The sequence below is a fragment of the Vanessa atalanta genome, chromosome 6 (assembly GCF_905147765.1).
Source record: "Vanessa atalanta chromosome 6, ilVanAtal1.2, whole genome shotgun sequence".
Taxonomy (NCBI): Eukaryota; Metazoa; Arthropoda; class Insecta; order Lepidoptera; family Nymphalidae; genus Vanessa; species Vanessa atalanta.
This window is the reverse complement of record NC_061876.1, coordinates 6,625,891-6,646,601: the sequence shown is the minus strand read 5'-3', so window position 1 is coordinate 6,646,601 and position 20,711 is coordinate 6,625,891. Positions and strand designations below refer to the sequence as shown.

The 20,711-nt window shown below is 32.9% G+C and overlaps 1 protein-coding gene across 1 annotated transcript in view; it reads right to left on the bottom strand.

Moving 5' to 3' along the window:
* Positions 1 to 11,515: 11,515 nt before the first annotated feature.
* The window catches only part of LOC125064944 (versican core protein), a 28,438-nt gene continuing 19,242 nt past the window's right edge, over positions 11,516 to 20,711 (bottom strand). The window contains exons 6-7 of the mRNA XM_047672260.1: positions 13,145 to 20,633; positions 11,516 to 12,945 (exon numbers count right to left, since the gene is read on the bottom strand). Coding sequence (XP_047528216.1) covers positions 12,840 to 12,945; positions 13,145 to 20,633 — 7,595 coding nt within the window. The 3' untranslated portion in view covers positions 11,516 to 12,839. The remainder of the gene's footprint in view (positions 12,946 to 13,144; positions 20,634 to 20,711) is intronic.

Below are 20,711 nucleotides of genomic sequence, written 5' to 3'. Positions count from 1 at the left end.
GAATAATAACGGTAATTTATATGATTCTTCAATGGTCTGGCGTATAATGAGAATTTGTTCGCAGGTACCTTTTACTCTAATAAGCTCGATTAGCTTGATTGGATACGATTTTTTACATAAGTAGGTCTTTAGGCGTTCATGTGATAAGGCGGTATTTACTATAGTAAAGTATAGTAAAGTAAAATATATTTTACTGTATTTACTTATATTTTTTCGTGGAACCTTTTTTGTGCAAGGTATGAAAACCGTATGCGCCCATTCTAATAGCCAAACTGCAATTCGCCATATACCATGAAATGTAATGAATCCTCGCTCTCCTAAGGCATTAGTGGGTTCCGTAGGTTAATCCATGCATTACAATTTGTAAGTCAAGTCAAGTCAAAGTCAAAAATCTTTATTCAATATAGAAGTGTTTACACTTGCTTATTGATTGTCAAAAATCTACCACCGGTTTGGAATTTAGCACCTCGGACCTGAAAAGAACCGGCGAAAGAAACTCAGCGGGATATATATATATTTTTTTTTAACCATTTTCCATGTACAATTTTAGTTATTTGAAACAGCCTGGAGGCGATCATTTCATTCCCAAGGTGTGCAGTCAACTAAAAAGTCATTAGTGTTGTAATATCCTTTAGCACACAAACTCTTTTGAATTTTATAATTGAATAATTTTGAACGTTTTCTGGGATCCTGTTGTAAAAACGTATACATTGCCCCAAAAAAGAGTTACTAACCCTGTGTAATCGGGTACTTGGAGTAACAATTATTTAACATTTATTCTTGTTCCTAGTGTTAATAGAATGTACGTCACAATTTCTTGGTAAATCATTTATGTTTTTGCGTACATACATAACATTATCAAAAATAAATTGAGAAGCGACCAGTAAGATGTTTTATTGCCTCTTTTACTTCCGATTTATGAATGTCCAGTTCTAAATTCTTATATTCGGGTCTTTTGTCTGGAAAGAGTAAATATTATGGATCTTCGAACAGCGATTGACAATATTTTTTTATATATTGGAATTTTGGGTAACTTCGGTATAATTTAGAGGATATAGTTTTTAGTGATTTAACCAAATTTTTCGTAATAGGTCCCTAAATTCGTGAAGTCTGTCTGCGTGATTTTCCAACCAACTGTTTTTCCGTTTTCAAATTAAATTATTTTATTTTCTATAATGTTGTTTAATAAAGCTGATAAGATAATTTGAATTTGGCGTATAGCAAAAAAATAATTAATTGATTATTAAAATTGATTGTCACAATTTTTTTATTTATAAGTCGAACTGGATTTTTTTTTTGGAACAAAAACATCACTTTTGGCCTCATTTAAACGAACTCGATTATTATTCATATTTATCGATAATATTTTATATTTTTTTTATCTTTGTACTCCCGAAATTCTTCTACCGATGTTAAAGGTGATTAGTATTAAGCTTTATGGTCAACATTTTATTTAATTGGTAGAAAAGAGTATAACTAACAAGTTCCTTGCCAGAGAATCTACATTTCGAACCGATGACATTTATAACAGTTTATATACCGTAAAAACAATATACAATACAATATTATGGTTAGTGTATTTAATACATGTATCTCATCTTCTCATCCATGTACAAAATACTTCTAACTGGAAAAGTATTAGACCTTATCAGTGCCGGATTAATCATATCGGGTCCCCAAGGCAATGTAGGTCTCGAGACCCCTTACCCTTTCTAACTGCCTAAAAATAAGTGTTTTTACGTCATCGCAATTTTTTATAATTCTAATTTTTTTACTATATGTCAAAGATTTCTCATCGTCTTATTCAAATAAGAGAATTATTTGACTTCAATGATTTAATTAATTATGTTTTTTTTTATTATTCCTTATTTCTCAATTTTTGCTCTGCCATTCGTCCCTCGACCTTATTAACACGATACACATAAAGTAATACCAAGTACTTATTACTTGGTATCACTTTATGTTATAAGCTTTCTACTTGGTGGTAAAAAGTTTATTACACAAAGTACAATTTTTATTGTTAGCATTGTAGTGTTTCGGTTTGAAGGGTGTGTGTGAGCCAGTGTACCTACAGACACAAGGGATACCATCGCATTGGTAATGTAAAGAATGGTTAATATTTCTTACATTGCCGTCAATAAGAGGTGGTCCGCCTGCAAATATCATTCAAAAAACCTACGTAGGTGCTTAAAAAATATTACTATTAAGACTAACAAATTAGTTATATTTGAGTTACTTCCGTTGCATAATGTCTTAGGGACTTCTGGGGTAATGCATTCGATATCAAAGTGATCTTTCTGCTATTTATAATCTGGACCCTACAGTTAGTGGTATTTATGATAGCTTTTAAATTTAAAATCTATTATTAGTAAAAATAGTACTATTAATACAAAAAAATAACCTAAACTTAATATCCGTCATCCAAGTTGTATAGACATAGATAAAAAAGATAATTTAAAAACTCGTAGCTCGAGATTCCGAGATTGAATGATTTTTAATAAACTTACCGTTGTGTCACAATATGCTTACAACGCGTATGGTTTTGTATGTATTGTGACGGACTCTAAGCTGTATCAAAGTTCATGATCATATTCAAATGAATGTTTTTGATAAGTATGCAAAATTTTTAGACTGTCTGAATGAAAATGTCGACACTGTTCATTAATCATAAAAAAAAACTAAATTTAAAAATAGAACTGCAATAAAAAATAGAATTATAGCATAAATAAAATTATAGAATAAAATGTTTGCATAGTCTCAAACTTGTGTGTTATTAGAGCAAAGTTTGGAATTAATTATTTGTGTTTTATTTTCATTTGCGATTTAAATTATTGTTACCAATAGTATTGATTATTATTAGTCTTTTTAATTCAACAAAAGCTTCGTAACTATAAATGTGGATGATCTGTCCGAACAAGCCGCTGAGATTGTGGCAATGTTGTGGGAAATATATATGATTATATAATAATAATACATGCTAGAAATTTTAATTTAAATCATACTACGGATCCTAGAGTATTCCAAATATTTGTAGAGACAGGTTCTTACAAAAGGAAACCCGGTACCGGCAGAAGTCGATCAACCACCAGTCGTGACAACGGATTTATTGTTTCAACTTCTCTTCTAAATCGTTTGATTGCGTCATTAAACATCAAAACAGAGCTGAATGAATGTTCGTGAAGTAAACGTCTGCGCACGAACAATAAGTAGGAGGCTTAAAGAAGCGACAATCATCCATTTTAGATCAGTCAATGTTTCAGAGCTATCTGCATCTCACAGACAAGCTCGTTTAAGATTTTTGCGTGAACATCTTAATTTGACTGAAGAGCCATATGTGTGTAGGACATGTTTAAATCGTGCAGACGATCGCAGAAGAGTCTATCGTCAACATGGGGAAAGACATCAAAGTTGCATCGAGGAGCGTGTTCCTTTTGGAGGCGTTTTGTGTATGCTGTAGGGTGGCATTTCTATGATCGGGCGGACGGCACTTGTGTTCATCGACATGGTATTCAACAAAACGGTAGAAGAGATGTTTTAGAATCACACTTTGTACCTTGCAAGGGATTAATAGCCGAAAATATAACTGTAATGCAAGCTAATGCTTGACCCCACGCCGTTGCACAAGTTCGACATTAGGTTGGGTTACGTACCATGAATTGGCCTGCACGCAGCCTGGATCTTAATCCCATTGAGCTTGTTTGGAAAAAAGCTGTATATGCGAGAAATCCTGTGGCTACAACAGTGGCAGATCGAACAACAGCAATTTCACAAGAAAAGAATAATATTCTGCAAGATCGTCTAATAACCCTAATCTGATCTAACTGATCTGCGCAACCGATTAGAATATGTAATAAGGGTACTTGAAGGCAATACACTTATCAAAAGAATAAAAAACATGTGCGTCAGCTTTTTTATTTCAATAAACCGACCGACCAATTTTTGTTACATTTATATTATTCAAAAAAATGGAATATTCTTTTCCAGGATACTACGCTGTATGAAGTTAGCGAACCAAACTATAGGTTATAATTTAAATTTGTATAAAAAGTTTGAATACTCGGATACTTAAAAAATATTTATTTCAAAGGCGTCTTGAACATTGATGCAGTTTATGAGTCCGTCGGTATATATTAACAATAATATAGATCATTTTGGCAGACTAAAAATTGTTGTTTAAAGTTGAATTTTTACTTTATTTAAAAGTAACTTTATTTATTAAAAAAACCCTATACGTTAAAAGTCGAGAGGGTACAGTGACATGTGAATCTAAATCGATTATTGCGTGGTAAATGTTTACAATTCATCCGTGGTTGGCGTTGATGGAAAACATTGTAAAGAAAACTGCCACAATTGTATCCGTTAGTCCACGTTGGAGCATTGTGGTGGAATAAGTTTCAGATTTTCTCCTGAAAAAGAAAGGAGATCTTAGCTCAGAAGAAGGATATTTATAGGTTTACTTAATTTGATGTTTAGTGTACAAGATTTGCGCGAGGCACGCAATACTTAATTAAATATTAATTAAATAACCGATAACAACAGGCACGATTATGTCATACTTTTTAGAAATCCAGACGTATTTTTAATTTTATATTTTATCAAATTTTAATGTGATGAAGTTCCATCATCTGATTCTATACTATAGATAAACATTACAAACACGTGACATCGTGCCTTGGTGAAAAATTTAAGCTTTACTTAAGTTTAATAATGAAAATAATACTAATTTTTCTGTTGAATAAATAATAACGAATAACTTAGACGCTGTTTAACATTAAAAAAACCCTTTACACAAAATATGTAATAAAAAGTTGAGCTTATTAAAATATACTTGAAAGTAAACAGTAACCTAGTTTTTAAGTTTTAAGCTTGGCCATCTAATCTTTTTATCTGTAAAACATTTTTATAAGTATAAAATACATTCTTCTTCAGTCAGAAAAAAGGTTATTCTAAGAATAATTGTTGTCACTTCAACACTTCCCTGAATTTTTGTAATATTTTTATTTTTATATCTTTAACTCCTTAATAGGTTAACTTACTGTCTAGGGATATGAAAGGTATATGTTTGATCTTCTTATCTCTTAATATTTCTGTCAGGTATAATTAGTCACAATAATTATTGTCTATGTCTAAATCTCATTATCATTAAGAACACCCCCACTTAAAGAACACGTTATATTGCTTGAGATAGTCGCAATTTTAATTTCTACATATATTATTAGTCTAGGATTAATCTGAATTTATTTATTCAAAAAAATAATTTATAAAAAATTTAAACCGATTTCAAAATTAGTAACATCTAGAGAATTAAAAATAAAAAACATGTCAACATACATACAAACATACATTTACGAAATTAAGAATACATGTTTGGAAGCCTAAATAAATCATCATACTCAAATATTATTCAATTCTAACAATGTTGCATACATATATGTTGAATTGACAACCTCCTTTTTTAAGTTACTTAAAAATCTTTGTACAAAACGAAAATCGTAAAAAGATCCATTTTAATAATATCGCCATCGATGTTATAATCTTTCATTTAATTATTTTGTATTATATTTATACTATTTATTAACAATTCCTGTTTAATATTTGTCTTGACAAAATTCCTTGTCTAAACTAACGTAGGAAGAGAAGGAAAATGCAATTTCCTTGTAGCAATAGCTTAACAATTCAATTGATTCGCCAGCAAAGCACAACCATTCTTGGTTCATGTATATTCTATAGTTATAAAACGGCTATATGAGGCTAAATTTATCGATAAAGAGTGTTTAATTTTGTATGTTACGAACAAACTATCTTTTTAATATAAAGTTAGTCTAGCTTAGCAACTATTATATTACAACATATAGTTTTAATTCAAATTATTAAACTCGATTTTATTAATAAGGAATAATGAGTAATTCGACTTTTAAAATCATTGTAATCGATGATTAGTTGTTCAATACTATACAAAAAAAGAGGTAAGAGTGAATAAGCATCTTATATAAGACTTATGCATTACCGAAGCTTTTACGGCGCAAAATGTGGGCTGAAATGAAACGTTCTAACTGCGATTAAAACAAGGTCGAATTTCTTAATGTATTTAAAAAATGTACGAACTTATTTTTCAACATTCATATTCTTGAAATTGAAATTTATATTAATACATTTTTTATAAAAAAATAATTTGTCGCCGTGTCAAATAGGTTGTAAAAAGTTTTTGATAGTGATTATTTAAAATATAAGATACAATAAGAATTATGTTAACAATGATAAATCTATGTTTTATTGTATCAAAAATACAACCTACAAATACACAAACTTTCAAATACGTGTATTTGCTTATACAAACAAGAAAGTTAGCGAACAATATAAAAGTAATGGGATAGAGTGAAACGGCTGTAGAGAACAAACGTTGGTGGGAAAGAGATGGGTTTATTTAAATTGAGGGTACATATTTCTACATAGGTAACAAATAGCTTGTTAAGAAAATATGGATACGACATTATGATTTCATGTTATAGGTTTTTAAATAATATTACTGAGATCATTTACTCTCTGTTATGTTATTTATTTATATGTCAATAATAAGTGTTTTCGTAATTGTGTTTGATTATAGCTTATAAATATTACTAAAAACTTTTATTGATTTCAATTATAAAGTAGTTTATTTAAAATACCCGGTATTATAATAAATTATATCATTAAATTTTTAATAAGTAATATACAAAAACGAAAATATTCTTAGTATCAAAAAAGCAACATTAATCTAGCATATCAAGCGACAACGATACCTACTTTTATTGATAATCGTTTTTTTTATTTTTATAACAATGATCGGGCATTCACTGTTCGATGGAATAATTAGTTTTATTTTTAATTTTCTACTTGATAGAATTTTTATCCCCGCACGCGACGATGCTGCTATCAAAGTTATATTATTCTGTGCATGAACTTTTATTCGGTTCGAGAAATGCTTCCATGTTATGATTATTGAACAAAAAGTAGAAAAGTTGAAGAGAGTTGCAGGAGCAACTTCAAGAACAGGTATTTACACTGTTTGAATATGTAGGTTGTGCAGGTAGTTTTAGATTATTTTGTTTAGATTATTAAAATAAGTAAATTAAAATTTCTGTTTAAGATTTTATGTGCTTTTATAATTTCTTGGGTTTCGTTCAGTTTCTTTTAAGCGTTTTATTAAAAAATGAATCCATGTAGTTTTTTAGAAATATTTAATATACTCACAGCTCGTTCATAAATTGAGTATGATAAAGTGATTTAACGATTTTATACTTGAGTTTAAATAAACTGTATATTTTTTAGAAAATATGTTTATCATTACGTCTAACCATGATGCTCACCACAAGATATTACCTAGGTGTGATTTAATATCAATTACATCACAAAATCATAATACCATTGCAGCTGATGGTTTGGTTTGAGTTTATATTAAAAAAGTAATATAAAATGCCTTAAACGGATGCTCCATAATGGAAGGCAACGAATAAAAACATAGTGTATCATACACTAGAAGTTTCTAGAAGTTACTAGATCTTCGTCATCTTAATATCTCCAAAAGTAATAATACAAAGTGCAAACGGATATCTTTAATAAATGTAAACTGTTTTACATCAATCTATTACTTTTTTTGTGAATTCCTCTGACAACCACGCTGGCCGGCATATTGTTCTGCTGGGCTATGGCCTACTCTTCTTTCATCACTCTGCTTGAATGTGAGTTGATAGCACATATGTGGTAAATTTTCATCCGATATATACAGGTGTTTTCATGATGTTTTTCTTAAACACAGAGTCATAAATTGTACTGAATTAAGCATATATAAATTCAATTTTACGTAGAGCCCAGTGGTTACATTGACATACGTTCTCGATAAGACATAAATAACAAAACGTCTCAGAATTATTAATTAATTATATGCAGATTTTATTACTTCTAAATTTTAATAGCTTATATTTGACTTTTTTTATGGTATCCGTAGGTGGACGAGCATATGGGCCACCTGATGGTAAGTGGTCACCATCGCCTATAGACAATGGCGCTGTAAGAAATATTAACCATTCCTTACATCACCAATGCGCCACCAATCTTGGGAATTAAGATGTTATGTCCCTTGTGCCTGTAGTTACACTGGCTCACTCACCCTTCAAGCCGGAACACAAAAATACTGAGTACTGCTGTTTGGCGGTAGAATATCTGATGAGTGGGTGGTACCTACCCAGAAGGGCTTGCACAAAGCCCTACCACCAAGTTAATAGTAATAAAAACATCTGTTGCATAACTACTAAACAACCCTTTCTTAATTTAGATTTGGGTTTGGAGAAACTCAAATAAACTAATTACATCACTATGCTATTAAGTATTAACTAATGATTTGCAATAAGCCTCACTTCAGTCTTCTCACGTCATTCATGTAATGCCACCAGGCCCGGTTGTTTTAAATGTCTACTATACGGAACATTTTAAATTTAAATTATAAGTTATGCGCCTTAGTAATTGGAAAATAATTATAATAATAACATTTATTATGGTGTAACAAGTTTCATCTCTTAAAGATAGAGGCTTGGTATAGTCGTTATATCAATATATAAAATATATTTAAAAACATTTAAGAACATTTTTCTTGTAGTACTTCAACAAAACGTCAATAAAAAATTGTAAAATTCTCATTATTTATTTATTAACTTGTTATGGTTAGGATGTTATACGATTATTGCTTTACACAATAAAATCAGTCTTAAGTCATATAAAGTTGATTATATATAAGTAGGTACATATTAAATTAGATTTTAAGAGAATAAAAAACATTATTTACATATTATTCAAGTTATACCTTGTGGTGGCCTTGATCGCGTTAGATTAACCAAAGGCTCTTACAATATAAAACTTGTTTAAAGTATTGTATTGTTAGGTTATTGAATTCGTAGTGTGCACGTATTATTATTATAATTATCATTTGTTACATATTACTATATTAAAAGAGAATCACACGAAGATTCAAGGATTTGATATTCTGATACCAGAAATATAAATTAAATTATGTAATTTCATGCCTCTTTTACATAAAAAGCTTATAGCAAATTTCATTTATTTATTTAATATATATATATATATATATATATATAATAAATGAAATACGTAAATGACTCTCAGACAACTTTTATTTAAATTTGTGTTACTAGCGCCATCTATCAGTTCCATTTTGTACTACCACAAAGGAACGGTTAACTTGCGAACTAGTAAGCTTAAAAAAGTCATAAAAATTTCATAACTTAAATACAGAGGGCGTCTTCTTCAAGCTTGATAAAGTTATACCAATTAAACGGTAAAAAGTACGTTATTCCATCTGGTTAAACTTTAAAACATATAATTTTTATTTTTAACTAAAATAAGTACTTATTATGTTGTAAATATTATATGTTAATAATATAAAATGCATTCATAAATAAAAAGTAACAGAATTATATTAATAATAACTAGCGTCACTGGTTAGGCATCATGTGATATCATTGTGATATAAATCCCACCTGTAAACAAACGCAGGATTGCAGTAGTTGTAGAGGCATCGAGATACTGTATAACCCATGTCGCTCTTTGAACGCGTAATCGACCTCAGGCTCTGCTATCTCCAGGTAATGGAACGTATGGATTTCAATCGGGACCGGGCATCATGTACGCCATTTTTGCTCTGAGAACTTTGGTCCAGGCTTACAGAGAAAAGGAGAACTCTACATTTGGCATTCTTATACTTGCAAGGAGTACAAGGCTTTTGACAGTGTGCCTCGTCAATACATTTGGTAGGAGTTGCGATTCAAAGGTGTGTCTGAGGCCTATATTTATATTATTAGAGACTTGTACCGCAGTTCCGCTTCCGTGGTTAGAACCGTAATGGGCGATACTGAGCCTTTCCCGATCTCTGTAATGCCCACCAGGGCTTGGCTCTTACTTCGTTCTTATTCAACGTAGTTCTACTTGTTGTCTCGGCATGCATCCAGGACTAGCCTCCATGGCTGATGTTGTATGCCGATGACATAAAGCTCATTGACGAGAGCCAAAGGAACGACGGAAAGGTGCACTTGAGAACGGTGATCTCCAACTAAATGTGACAAAGACAGTGTACATGGATTGCGGGAGAGCGAACTCTAGTACCATCCAAAAAGGGGTATAAGTAACCGCAATTTACCTTTCATTTAATCAACTAAAATATTAAAGTAAAAAATTGAATTTCATAAACATAAACCTTGTTACTTGCTGCTACGGAACATTCATTGGCGAGTCCGATTTGCACTTGGCCTCTTTTTTTATTTAAGTAACGTATTTAATCTTAAGGGCCCTTAGATTACTTTTTTCTATCTCTATGACTTATTAAATTCGTAATATCTATTGAATGGAATAGCCGATTTGAACAATGCAAAAAGTAATCTATATGAATTGAAATAGTCTTGAAAACAATATGATTTATTTGGATAAGGAAAGATTTAAACAGAAGTATGAATAACATGGTCTAATTTTAGTTGGTATTTCTATTATATTTTAAAATTAAAAAAGTGTTTTTTTTGACACAACGATAATAATTTTACCCTGAAGTTTTTTATAGATATTGGTATGTTCTTTAATATTGTACAACGTATTTTTTTTCCATCATCAATAGTTTCCGCAGCGCATGCGACGAAAGATGTTTTAGGGCACTCTTTTTACACCTTGGGTTACGTTACTCAAGTTTAAGAGCGTTATCAACGCCATGCTCGGTAGCGAGATGCGCTGGTCAGAGATGCACTCCTTCTGCAAAAGTGTCATGTCGCAGAAGTAAGCCGCGGAGCGGAAGCGAGAAGAGAACGCCGCTGCTGACTCGCAGAATACGACCGGGGAGGAGGAAAAGGCGCTACGCGCACCTTCTCCCCCCGCCTCTATAGGCGCCGCAGGGACTGCGGGAGGTCTTAGTACTCCGGGAACCACCCCTAGAGCTAGAAGGCCCGCATAGGCGGGCCGACCGTCAGGGCATCATGGTAGCATGCGAAAGCGATCTCTTGGCGCCCGCCGAAAAGACGGAAAGGGTACCGCTGGTTTTTTAGTATTGTGCTATAGTACGAGATATGGTATAAAAAATATATATCTTCATATGTTTGGTCATGATTACAAAGATTATATATGTTAAATAATATGTAACTACTTACATTGATAAATTGCAAAATAAGTTGCCTAGGTAAATTATGGTCAATACTTTTTAATAATATCAACTATAATTAACTTTTTTGATTTATTTTTAAGTGTTGGGTTTCTTTGTCAACAGTGTGTAACGCTTATGTTTGTTTAAGATTTAATAACATTATATCTTTCTTAAAACGTTCAAGTTCAGATCTGAGCACCCATTGATGTGTCAGACTTTGAAATACAGTTAATCACATATTTCTATTAATAATATAACTAGTAAAAGTATATGTATAAGAATGAAACAAAAACACATTTCGGTGAAATAAGAAGAAAATGTTTGATTTGAAATATTTTATTTAAAACTCGTTTGCATAAGTTGTACAGGCAGCTAGAACCTAGCTATGAATGTTCGGTAAAAGATATAATTAAAACGAACAAAATAATATATAATTGACATTACATTTCATATTGAACTTCTATTAACCATTGACAACTTTAGAAACAGTACAATTATCACCAGTTTAAACAAATATGTATCACTATTGCTATAACTTTAAATAAATAAGGAGATATAACTACAACCTCATTATACAGAAAAAGGTTGGTACGAATTAATGTAATCGATTATTTCATTTAAATCGAATAACAATTACAATAGTCGAGAAACCTCCGTACCCACCTCGATCTGAGTATCAAACATTAATATACTACCAGCACTTTTATATCAAAAGTTATAAAAGATTCTACTTTATCGTTTAGTTTTAATGTAAAGATTTTTCCAAAACGATTATTATCGGCCACTATTACTGAACAAGTGCTAGTATAAATCTCACAAATTAGAGAAAACAAGTGGTCTGTCATTTTCTCTAAGACGCGAAAATAAGAAAAATGACGGCCAAGGCTGTATCGTAAATCGATGCATCGACTGAAACTTTTCCAAAGTATCGAAAAGGGCCTTGTTTTACTCCTAAATTATAATAAGTAGTCACTGGTCTCGAAACATGGCTTAAGTACTATACATCTAAAATATATAAATTATTACAAATTAAGTAAGGCATTTACAACATCTGGAATCCTTAATTTACTTCATATTTACACGATATTAGATTATTTTGTATAACATCGTGTAAAAATAAAGAATTGACTAAACTTATATGGGTAAAAAATTTTGTTTATAATATGTAAAATGGTCAAGATTTCGGCGATCTAAGCTGACCCGTGAAGCTTGTATTTGTAATTTATTACATCCGTACTGTAATTAGTTGGCACAGCTTTCTACGGTCAGTTACATTTATAAATATTTTAAATTTAGAACATCTTTATAAGGGCGTAGTCGTTACAACTTAGCGCTATCGTTTGGCACTGACTTTTGTAAAAATATTAATAACAATTAAACATTTATTACACATCAAAATTTAAAATGAGAATTTGAAAATTATTATATATTATACTTTAATCACAGTCATGGTAGACTTATTGTAAATTATTGGTTGTGCGTGCCACGACAATATGGATTTAAATTGTAAAATAATAGCGATTACTACATATGACACGAAATCTTAATCTAATTCATCGCGAAATTTGAGCATTATTCTTGTGCATAAAAGAATACATGAAAATTGCTATCACAAAAATGTTAACTTTTATGATGTTCTTCATGCAGCTAAAAATACCTCTGAGGTATTTCACCTTCGTCTTTTGGCGGAAACAGCGGCCGCGATCATTTGTCTCAACATTGGTTCCGGTGTGCAAGCTTTAGGATCACATTTCATTTGGCCATCACCTCCACATCTGAAAAAAGTTATTTACTTTAATTAATTTTCTTTTTAACCTTTCAAATATCTTAAAAGTAAATTTAAATTTATGAATATATTTTTTATCAAAGTATTTATTATTGCCTTATCAAACCTAGGATTTAAACTTTATAAACTAGCCAGTAGACCAATGAGAAACTATATGTTACTATTTGTTTACTGGTATTGATACTTACGTGCAATGCAAACATGGTCCTGATGAGGCTCGAACGACTTCTCCGACCTTATACGTATGACCCTTAATTTGACATCCTCTTCGTTGAGCGGCGCCTTTATAAGCATGCGGGAGGAAGTGTGGGGGTAAAGTTGTAGTTGTGGTCGTTGTTGTTGTAGTAACGTTAAGAGTGGTTGCCATTGATACTGGACATTCATAACGTGGACAACAAAAGCCTTGTATCGGTTCCTCATGGCATCCGTGAATAGGTGGTGGACAACTTTGTTGTAGACAAATAATATCACTTCTAAAGCAGAAGCAGAAATCACATGGATCGTCGCGTGGAATTTGTTGGGCTGAGACGTAAACTTTGCCCCCATACCGACAGGTTCCCGGTCCAAATGCCTGATCTTCATCAATATAATCAGGTTCTTGTCCGTAGCCACCAGTCGGAGGAAAATCTGGAGATGGTATTCCTTCATTACTGTCATCAATAAATCCGGGCTTAGGTACTTCCGGCATCGAAGGAGCTAAAGTTGTATCAATTGGCTTATTTGTAGGCTTGGTAATATGAGGGGGTGAATACGTCGAGGTTTCACTCGTCATGGTTTCACTCGTTGAGGTTTTACTCGTAGTGTCTTTTGCGGATTCTGAAGTTTCTTTTTCTTCAAATATCTCGGGCTTCGATGGTTTCTCCGAGGTAATATCTTTGTCTAATGAAGCTTCTACATCCGGTAATGTTGTAGATGATGTTTGTTGTATTTCAATAGATTCAGTTGTGAAATCGCTTTCCTTAATTACTTGTGAAGTTGGTGTTACTATTTTTTCTTCTTGTACTGTAGTATCTTTTTTGGTTTCTTGTGACTCATAACTAGACGTCGATGTAGGTAATTTTTCAGTTAATAACGACATTTCAGTTTTTATTGGAGTATAAGTAGTTTTAATAATTTCATCAATTTCTTCTTGAATATTTGTAACTGATTTGTTAATATCTTCCAATACTTCTTTTGTTGTTTTCGAAGGTTCACTCGTCTGGTATTCCTCTTTGGGTGTACTGAAATCATCAAGAATTTGATCACCACGTTCTGGTTGCTGTGACTCATAATTTACCGTTGTAACAATTTCTTCTAATGATGCTCTTGTAGTAATTTCATCTATAATGCTGTGTGTATGTTCTTCAAGCTCAACTAAGAACGAAGTAGTTTCACTAAGTTTATATTCTGAGTCTGTTGTTTGCTTATTATCTTCTGTCACACTTGATTCTTCATGTTTTTCTGAAGATGATTCAGTAGTTATTTTTACATTTGGTAATGGTGTTGGATATATCTCAGTCGCTGTTTTATTCATATCGCTTTGAGTATCAGGCTCTTTAGTTTGTAATTCGATAACAGACTCTGTACTGTATATTTCAGGTTGGCCTGGCTGTTCTTTTTCCGCTATGGCTGGTTTAGTAGTCTCAATATTTAAACTAGCATCTTTGGTAACAGAAGTAATCCATTCATCCTTTTTATCCGTTTCTGTAATTGAAGTGGTTGGTTCTGTGCGATATGAATCATCCGTTGATTGCGAATGTTTTGTATCAAATGTGGGTTGCGTGGAAGTTTCAATTTCGTTTGAAATTATAGTGGTTATTTTTTGATAATCTGTTTCAGTCTGTTCTGGTACTTTAGTTCTTTCATTTGATGGTTCGGTACTACTTTCCTTTTGATCCAATATTTGTGATTCGGTTGTCTCTATTTTCTCAGTTATGGATTCAGTTTCGGTTATATCTTGTTTTTCTGTAATTACTTTTGTATCAGGCAATGTGTGTTTTTCAGTTAAAACAGGAATTTCAGTAGTTTTATGTTCTTGCTCTTCAACGTCAGATTCTTTTGAATCTGTGTCACTGGTCATAGGTCTATCTGTAACATTATTTTCAGTTAAAGAGCTTATTGAAGTGCTGTCTTCAATTTTATCTTCTTCTTTTAGTGTAGGCTTAATAGTTGTAATCGTATGAGATTCTGCGTCAAAAGATTCTGTAGATTTCTCTTTTTCTGTTATTGTTTCATCTTGATGAACCTCAGGATACATCGTAGAAGGTCCTTGTTGTGTAGATGAATGCAGTTCAGTAACCTCTAATTCATCCTTTCCTTGTTCTGATACATTTGGAGGTATTGTAGAAATTTCTTCGCGGGTTAATTCAGTTGTTATATCTTCTTTCGGTTCAGAAACGGTTGCTTGGTATTCAGGAGGATAAGAGGTATGTTTTTCAAAATCTACAATCGATTTTATTGTGGTCTTTTCTTCTTCTCTGTTAATTATTTCATCTGCTTTTGTAGTTACAACTGTAGGTTCAGTGTTAAGTATTTCTAATTTTGGTGAAGTGGGTTGTGCTTCAGTTACTATGTCAGTTTCGTAAACTACGTTCTCTGTCACCGTTCCTTGTTGCTCACCTTTGACAGTCTCTTCTAATGGTGATAAAGTAGTCTCATGTATTTTTGAAGTCGATAAATATTCTCCACTGTCTGTCGTTATAATTCTTTCTGTACTGATTGTTTGATGTTGAGAGTCTATATCCTTAGGATTTTCAGACGCCTGTGTTTGTGGTTCAGTAGTATACAAATCTGTTAGTATTGTTTGGTCCTTTTCTGTTTCTGAGTTTTTATCATCGTATATTTTAGTTGTTAAATCCATTTCGGATTCATTCTTCTCTGACATTACTGTTTCTTTTTCACTATCAAAATCTGTAAATGAGGGCGTTTTTGTAACTATTTTATCCTCTTCTTGAACAGATGAAGGCGTTGTAAATGGTTGGATTTCTTCGTCAGATCCGGAGTGTTGTGTCTCATCTAGTTTTTCTTTTTGAATGGGGGTTGAGTCTAAGTCTTTGGATGTTATATAAGACTCTGGCAGTTCAGTAATTCTTTCGTTTTCTTGCTTATCTAGTGCAGCTTCCGTTGTGCTTGATTCTTCAAACTTCGTAAACATTTGTAATTTCGTTGTATCTACGTCAATAGGAGCACTTGTTTCGAAAGTATCTTGTAAAGTTGTTTTTTCTGTAGATACTTCGTATGAAAATTCCAAAGTTGTTTCTTTTGCAATATCTTCTACGGGACTATACTTGTGCGTTGATGGAGGTAAGCTTTCTTCTGCTGCCAGAGCTTTTTCTGTTGTTTTATATAATTCTTCATCAATGATTGTACTTGTAGCATGTTCGACAGTATCCTGATCCTTAACATTCATAAGACTTTCAGTGACATGTGAAGGCTCAGTTTCTTTTTCTTCTCCAAGCACTAAGCCGACTGTTGTTTTCTCCATATCTTGTAAAGTTGTTTCAGACTCAGTAAACAATGATGGATCTTTCTCAATTTCTTGTTTATCTTGAGGAGAACTGGTGGTTATTGCAGTTACTGTTTCTTCTTTTGGTATATTTGTTAAATCATCCTGCTTGTCGTCAAACACAGAAGTTATCGTTGAAGAATCTAACGTTGACTGAGATTCTTTCACATGTTGAGGTTCGGTTATATACTGCGTTTCACTTTGACTTGTAGGAGGAGCAGAAGTTGTTTTGAGAGATTCTTCTTTTTCTTGAGATGATTGTTTAGTACTAGTATCTATGGCATTGTCATCAGTTTCTGAAGGTGTAATTTCTTGCATTTCTGTCAATGTGACTTTATCACTTTCTAAAGGTGATTTTGTTTCATTTTCGGTAACAACAATGACTTCTTGAGTAGTTATTTCTTGAGTCATTAAATTGTCTTGTAACGTTGTCGCTAACTTATGAGATTCGTAGTCTAGTTCATCGACTTTAGTTGGCTCGTTACTTGTAGGTTGCATTAGATTTTCTGTTATATCTTGTACTGGAGAAGATTCTGTTACACCAGCGTCTAACTTTTCCGTAAAACCTACATTCATTTCAGCTGTTGATGTTTCGAAAGTGTCAAATTTAGTATTAGTATTGTCATCAGACACATGAGAATCTTTCTCAATTACCGGTTCTTTTGTAAGATTGTCTTGTTCTTCTGTTGTTTTAAACGTGGAAATATTATCTTCCGCTAATGTTGAAATCATTGTAGGTAATTCTGTGATGCTGTTTTGTTTTATTTCATTGTCCTTGGTCATTGATTCTTCGGAAATTGTATGTATTTTTGGAACTTCTGTATATGTGTCCTGTTTTTCAGTGCTATCAGATTCCGGTGTTTCAGTAAATGCTTCATTTGTTACCGCTGTTTCGGTTTTCATTTCTGTAATGGGTGCAATTGATGTATCATCTGATTCTTCAATTGATTGCTCCGTTGTTTCAGCATGGATTACATCACTTTCTGTTACATGTTGTACAATATCATGAGTGCTTTCATCAGACTTGGTCACTAAAATTTCAGAACCCTTGGTGGAAGTTGATTCTTTTTCTGTAATGGGTTGGTCCGTTACTTCTAAGTTATATTGTGTTGTAGATAGAGTATCTTCATGCTGTTTAGATATTTCAGATGTAGTTTGTTGTGATTCGGATGTAAAGTGTTCGGGTGATTCAGTATATGTTTCTTGTTTTTCAGTAATTATTTCTTGAGGTATGTGCTTAGTAACTTCATCGGATTTCGTCTCCATCGGTTGGGAAGCTTCCGTCGATAATATATTTGTTTCTGTGGTAATTTTAATAGTATCTGTAGTAGCTATAAAATCTTCTGAAACATCTGTCATCTCTCCTTGGGGCTTATATATTTCGGGCATTTCAGTGAGTTCACCTTTTTCTATTTCGATGATTTGCTTATGAGGTTCATTTGTTGTTTGTGGTAATTCATTAGTTTCTGTAACTTCATTGAACTGTATTGATGTTTTTTCTGTTGCTTCAGTTATAATGTCAATGGGCACAGGTAACGTAGTCCTTTCATCTTTTATTCCATACGTTTCTGAAACGTCTTCAATTGTTCCATCTTTTTCAATTTCATCTAGGTGAACGTCAGGCGTAGTTGATTTTTCGATTTCAATTTCAGTTCGTTTCGGAATTTCAGAATCTATTTTTTCCTTTTCAGTAACAGATTCTGGCACTGTTGCATAAATATCATTATTGTCAGTTGTGATTTCCATTTTATCTGTTACATTGTCTTCAAACATTTTATTTGTAGATTCCGATGTAACATGATAAATGACCTCGCTTTCAGTTGTCATTCGATCGGTTTCAGTTACTTCAGTAGCCTTATCCTTACTGTCGGGTAATTCTGATATTTCGGCATCTTGTCCGAAACTTGGCTGTTCTGTCATTTGTATAAATTCGTCTTTTGGTTGTGAATCCAGATCAGCTTTTTCTGTGCTAATTAAAACTTCAGATTTTTCTGTTATGCTCTGAATCGTAGGCGATTCATTTGTAAAGGTTTCTGGTACTGTCGTTAATTTGTCCGTAGCTTCCTTCTCATGAACCACTTCCGTTGTTGGATTTGTAGATATATTGTCATCTATAAGAGGTGAAATTGTTTTAGCTGGGTATTCAGTATCAACATCTAATTCAGTTAATGAAATTTGTGTAACTTTGTCAATGGCCATTCGTTCAGTTGTAAAATCTGTAACTTGTTCTTCTTTAAATGGTAATTCCGGTTCCTCATGTGTTTTGCAGTCTGATCCTGTACAATCTGAGGGAGCCTTTACTTCTGTTTCAGAAATTTCATGTTTGACACAAATGTCATCTTTGCAGTCCACTTCTGCCTTTTTACATTCACCATTTTCATTACAAATTAGCTGCGACGTATTTTCTAAATCAGGTAATTTATGTGAATCTATTTCACTAGCTGGTTCAGTTAAGCAATTGTCACCTTCACAAGCTATGACAGGCGAAACTGGACAGTTACTATCGGAGCACTCTTGTTTTGCAGGTGGCTTTTGTGACTGATCATCACAGTTATTCAAGTCACAGTCACTTTGTTCATGTTTTACGGATGACTTATTCAAACAATCATCAGTTTTGCACTTGCTTGGTGGTTCAGAAATGCCTTTTTGTTCTTCATCTGATATGCAATCTTGACCACTGCATTCGCCTGGGGCAATTGGCTTAGGACTTTCTGTGCCAGACATTTGATTATGAGATTGTGGAGGAATCGTTTCCTTAGCACTACAAACATATGTAGGACAACAAGCATCGGGAGAATCGTAAATGGGTTGGCAATCACTCATATTTTCCATATATTCTGGTGGGGAACTACAAATTATTGGGTCACATTTTATTATACTGCTAGTACACTTACAACTAGTATGGCAATTGTTAGTGCTTGGTACAATTGTGTTATTGCTGTATGTTATTCCATTTAATAAGCAATCTCCTTCTCCGGGTATTCGACCAGGAACAGATATAATGGGAACATTGTCATCTATTTCGTTAATAACTGGGTTGACCGAAGTGGTTTCAGGTACGTCTGTTTTATCAGTAGTAACTGTTGTTACACCAATAGAGACATTTTCTTCAGAGGTTGCTGGGACTTCATTATTAGGCTTAACTCTTTCAGTAGTGCTTGATTGATCTAGAGTAGTTGCTTCTTTTTGTTTCATATCATCGATATCTTCAGTGTACATTTCTACAGACTGTGTTGTACTTTGAGACTCAGGATGTAAATTAACATTTGTGCTTACTTCTAATAAGTGTTCATCTTTGAACGTTGTTTCATCGACTAAATCAACCAAAGTAGTCGGCAACTCTTCGTGTTCTTTGACGGTTAAAATTTCATCTGCAACAATATTGTTATCTTCTTTCCTGAACGCTGATTCAGTCGTTATAAAATCATCTTCCTTTGAAGTTGATCCATGCACAGTTACATAGTCATCAGAAATAGTAGGTTTTAATTCCTTTACTGTAGCTGATTCAACGTTTGCTTCCGTCGATTGTGCTATTATATTTGATTGGTCGTCACCTGAAATTATATCAGGAATTGTGTTTTGATCCTTATCAGGTTCAGTTGTTTGGATTATGTTTACTTTTTCAGTTGTGGCTAATAAAATTTCGTCAATAATGTCAGGTGTAGCTTTCTCAGTAATAACATCTTCTATTTTGGTTACTAAGCCAACTGGTGTATAATCTTCACCACTACCTTCTATATCAGTTTCAAACGGACTTATCTCTGTGAAAGGTTCGTCTGGTTCATTCCTGTATCCACTTCCTTCAACTCCAACTCTTCTAGGTGGAGATGTAGACAGGTCAACATTTTCTGTGGTTAATTCAGTACCGCGGTCATCCCCTTCGCATATGTAAGTATCTGGACAACATTGGCCATGTCGCGGAGGAAGCGAAGTACAATTTTTACCTTCATTTTCCATTGGTGTTCCACATTCCTGTACCACACAAACAATATCTCCTTTCATACAGTAACAATGTTCACAAGCTTTTTCCGTTTTGATTAAAGTTCCATCTGGGAATATTTGGTTATCATGAACGCAATCTTGGCTAATCTGCGTAACCGGCATTACTGTCGTCGTTGTCAATAGGAACCCTGGCGTTGGGCGTACAGTCGTGGTCATATCGTCCAGCAGAAGGATTTCGTCTTCTGGGTGATCTGAAAATATAAGGTAAACATGTATGCATTTATTTAGGCAAACAATTTATACGATAATAATGTTGTAATGAAAACGAA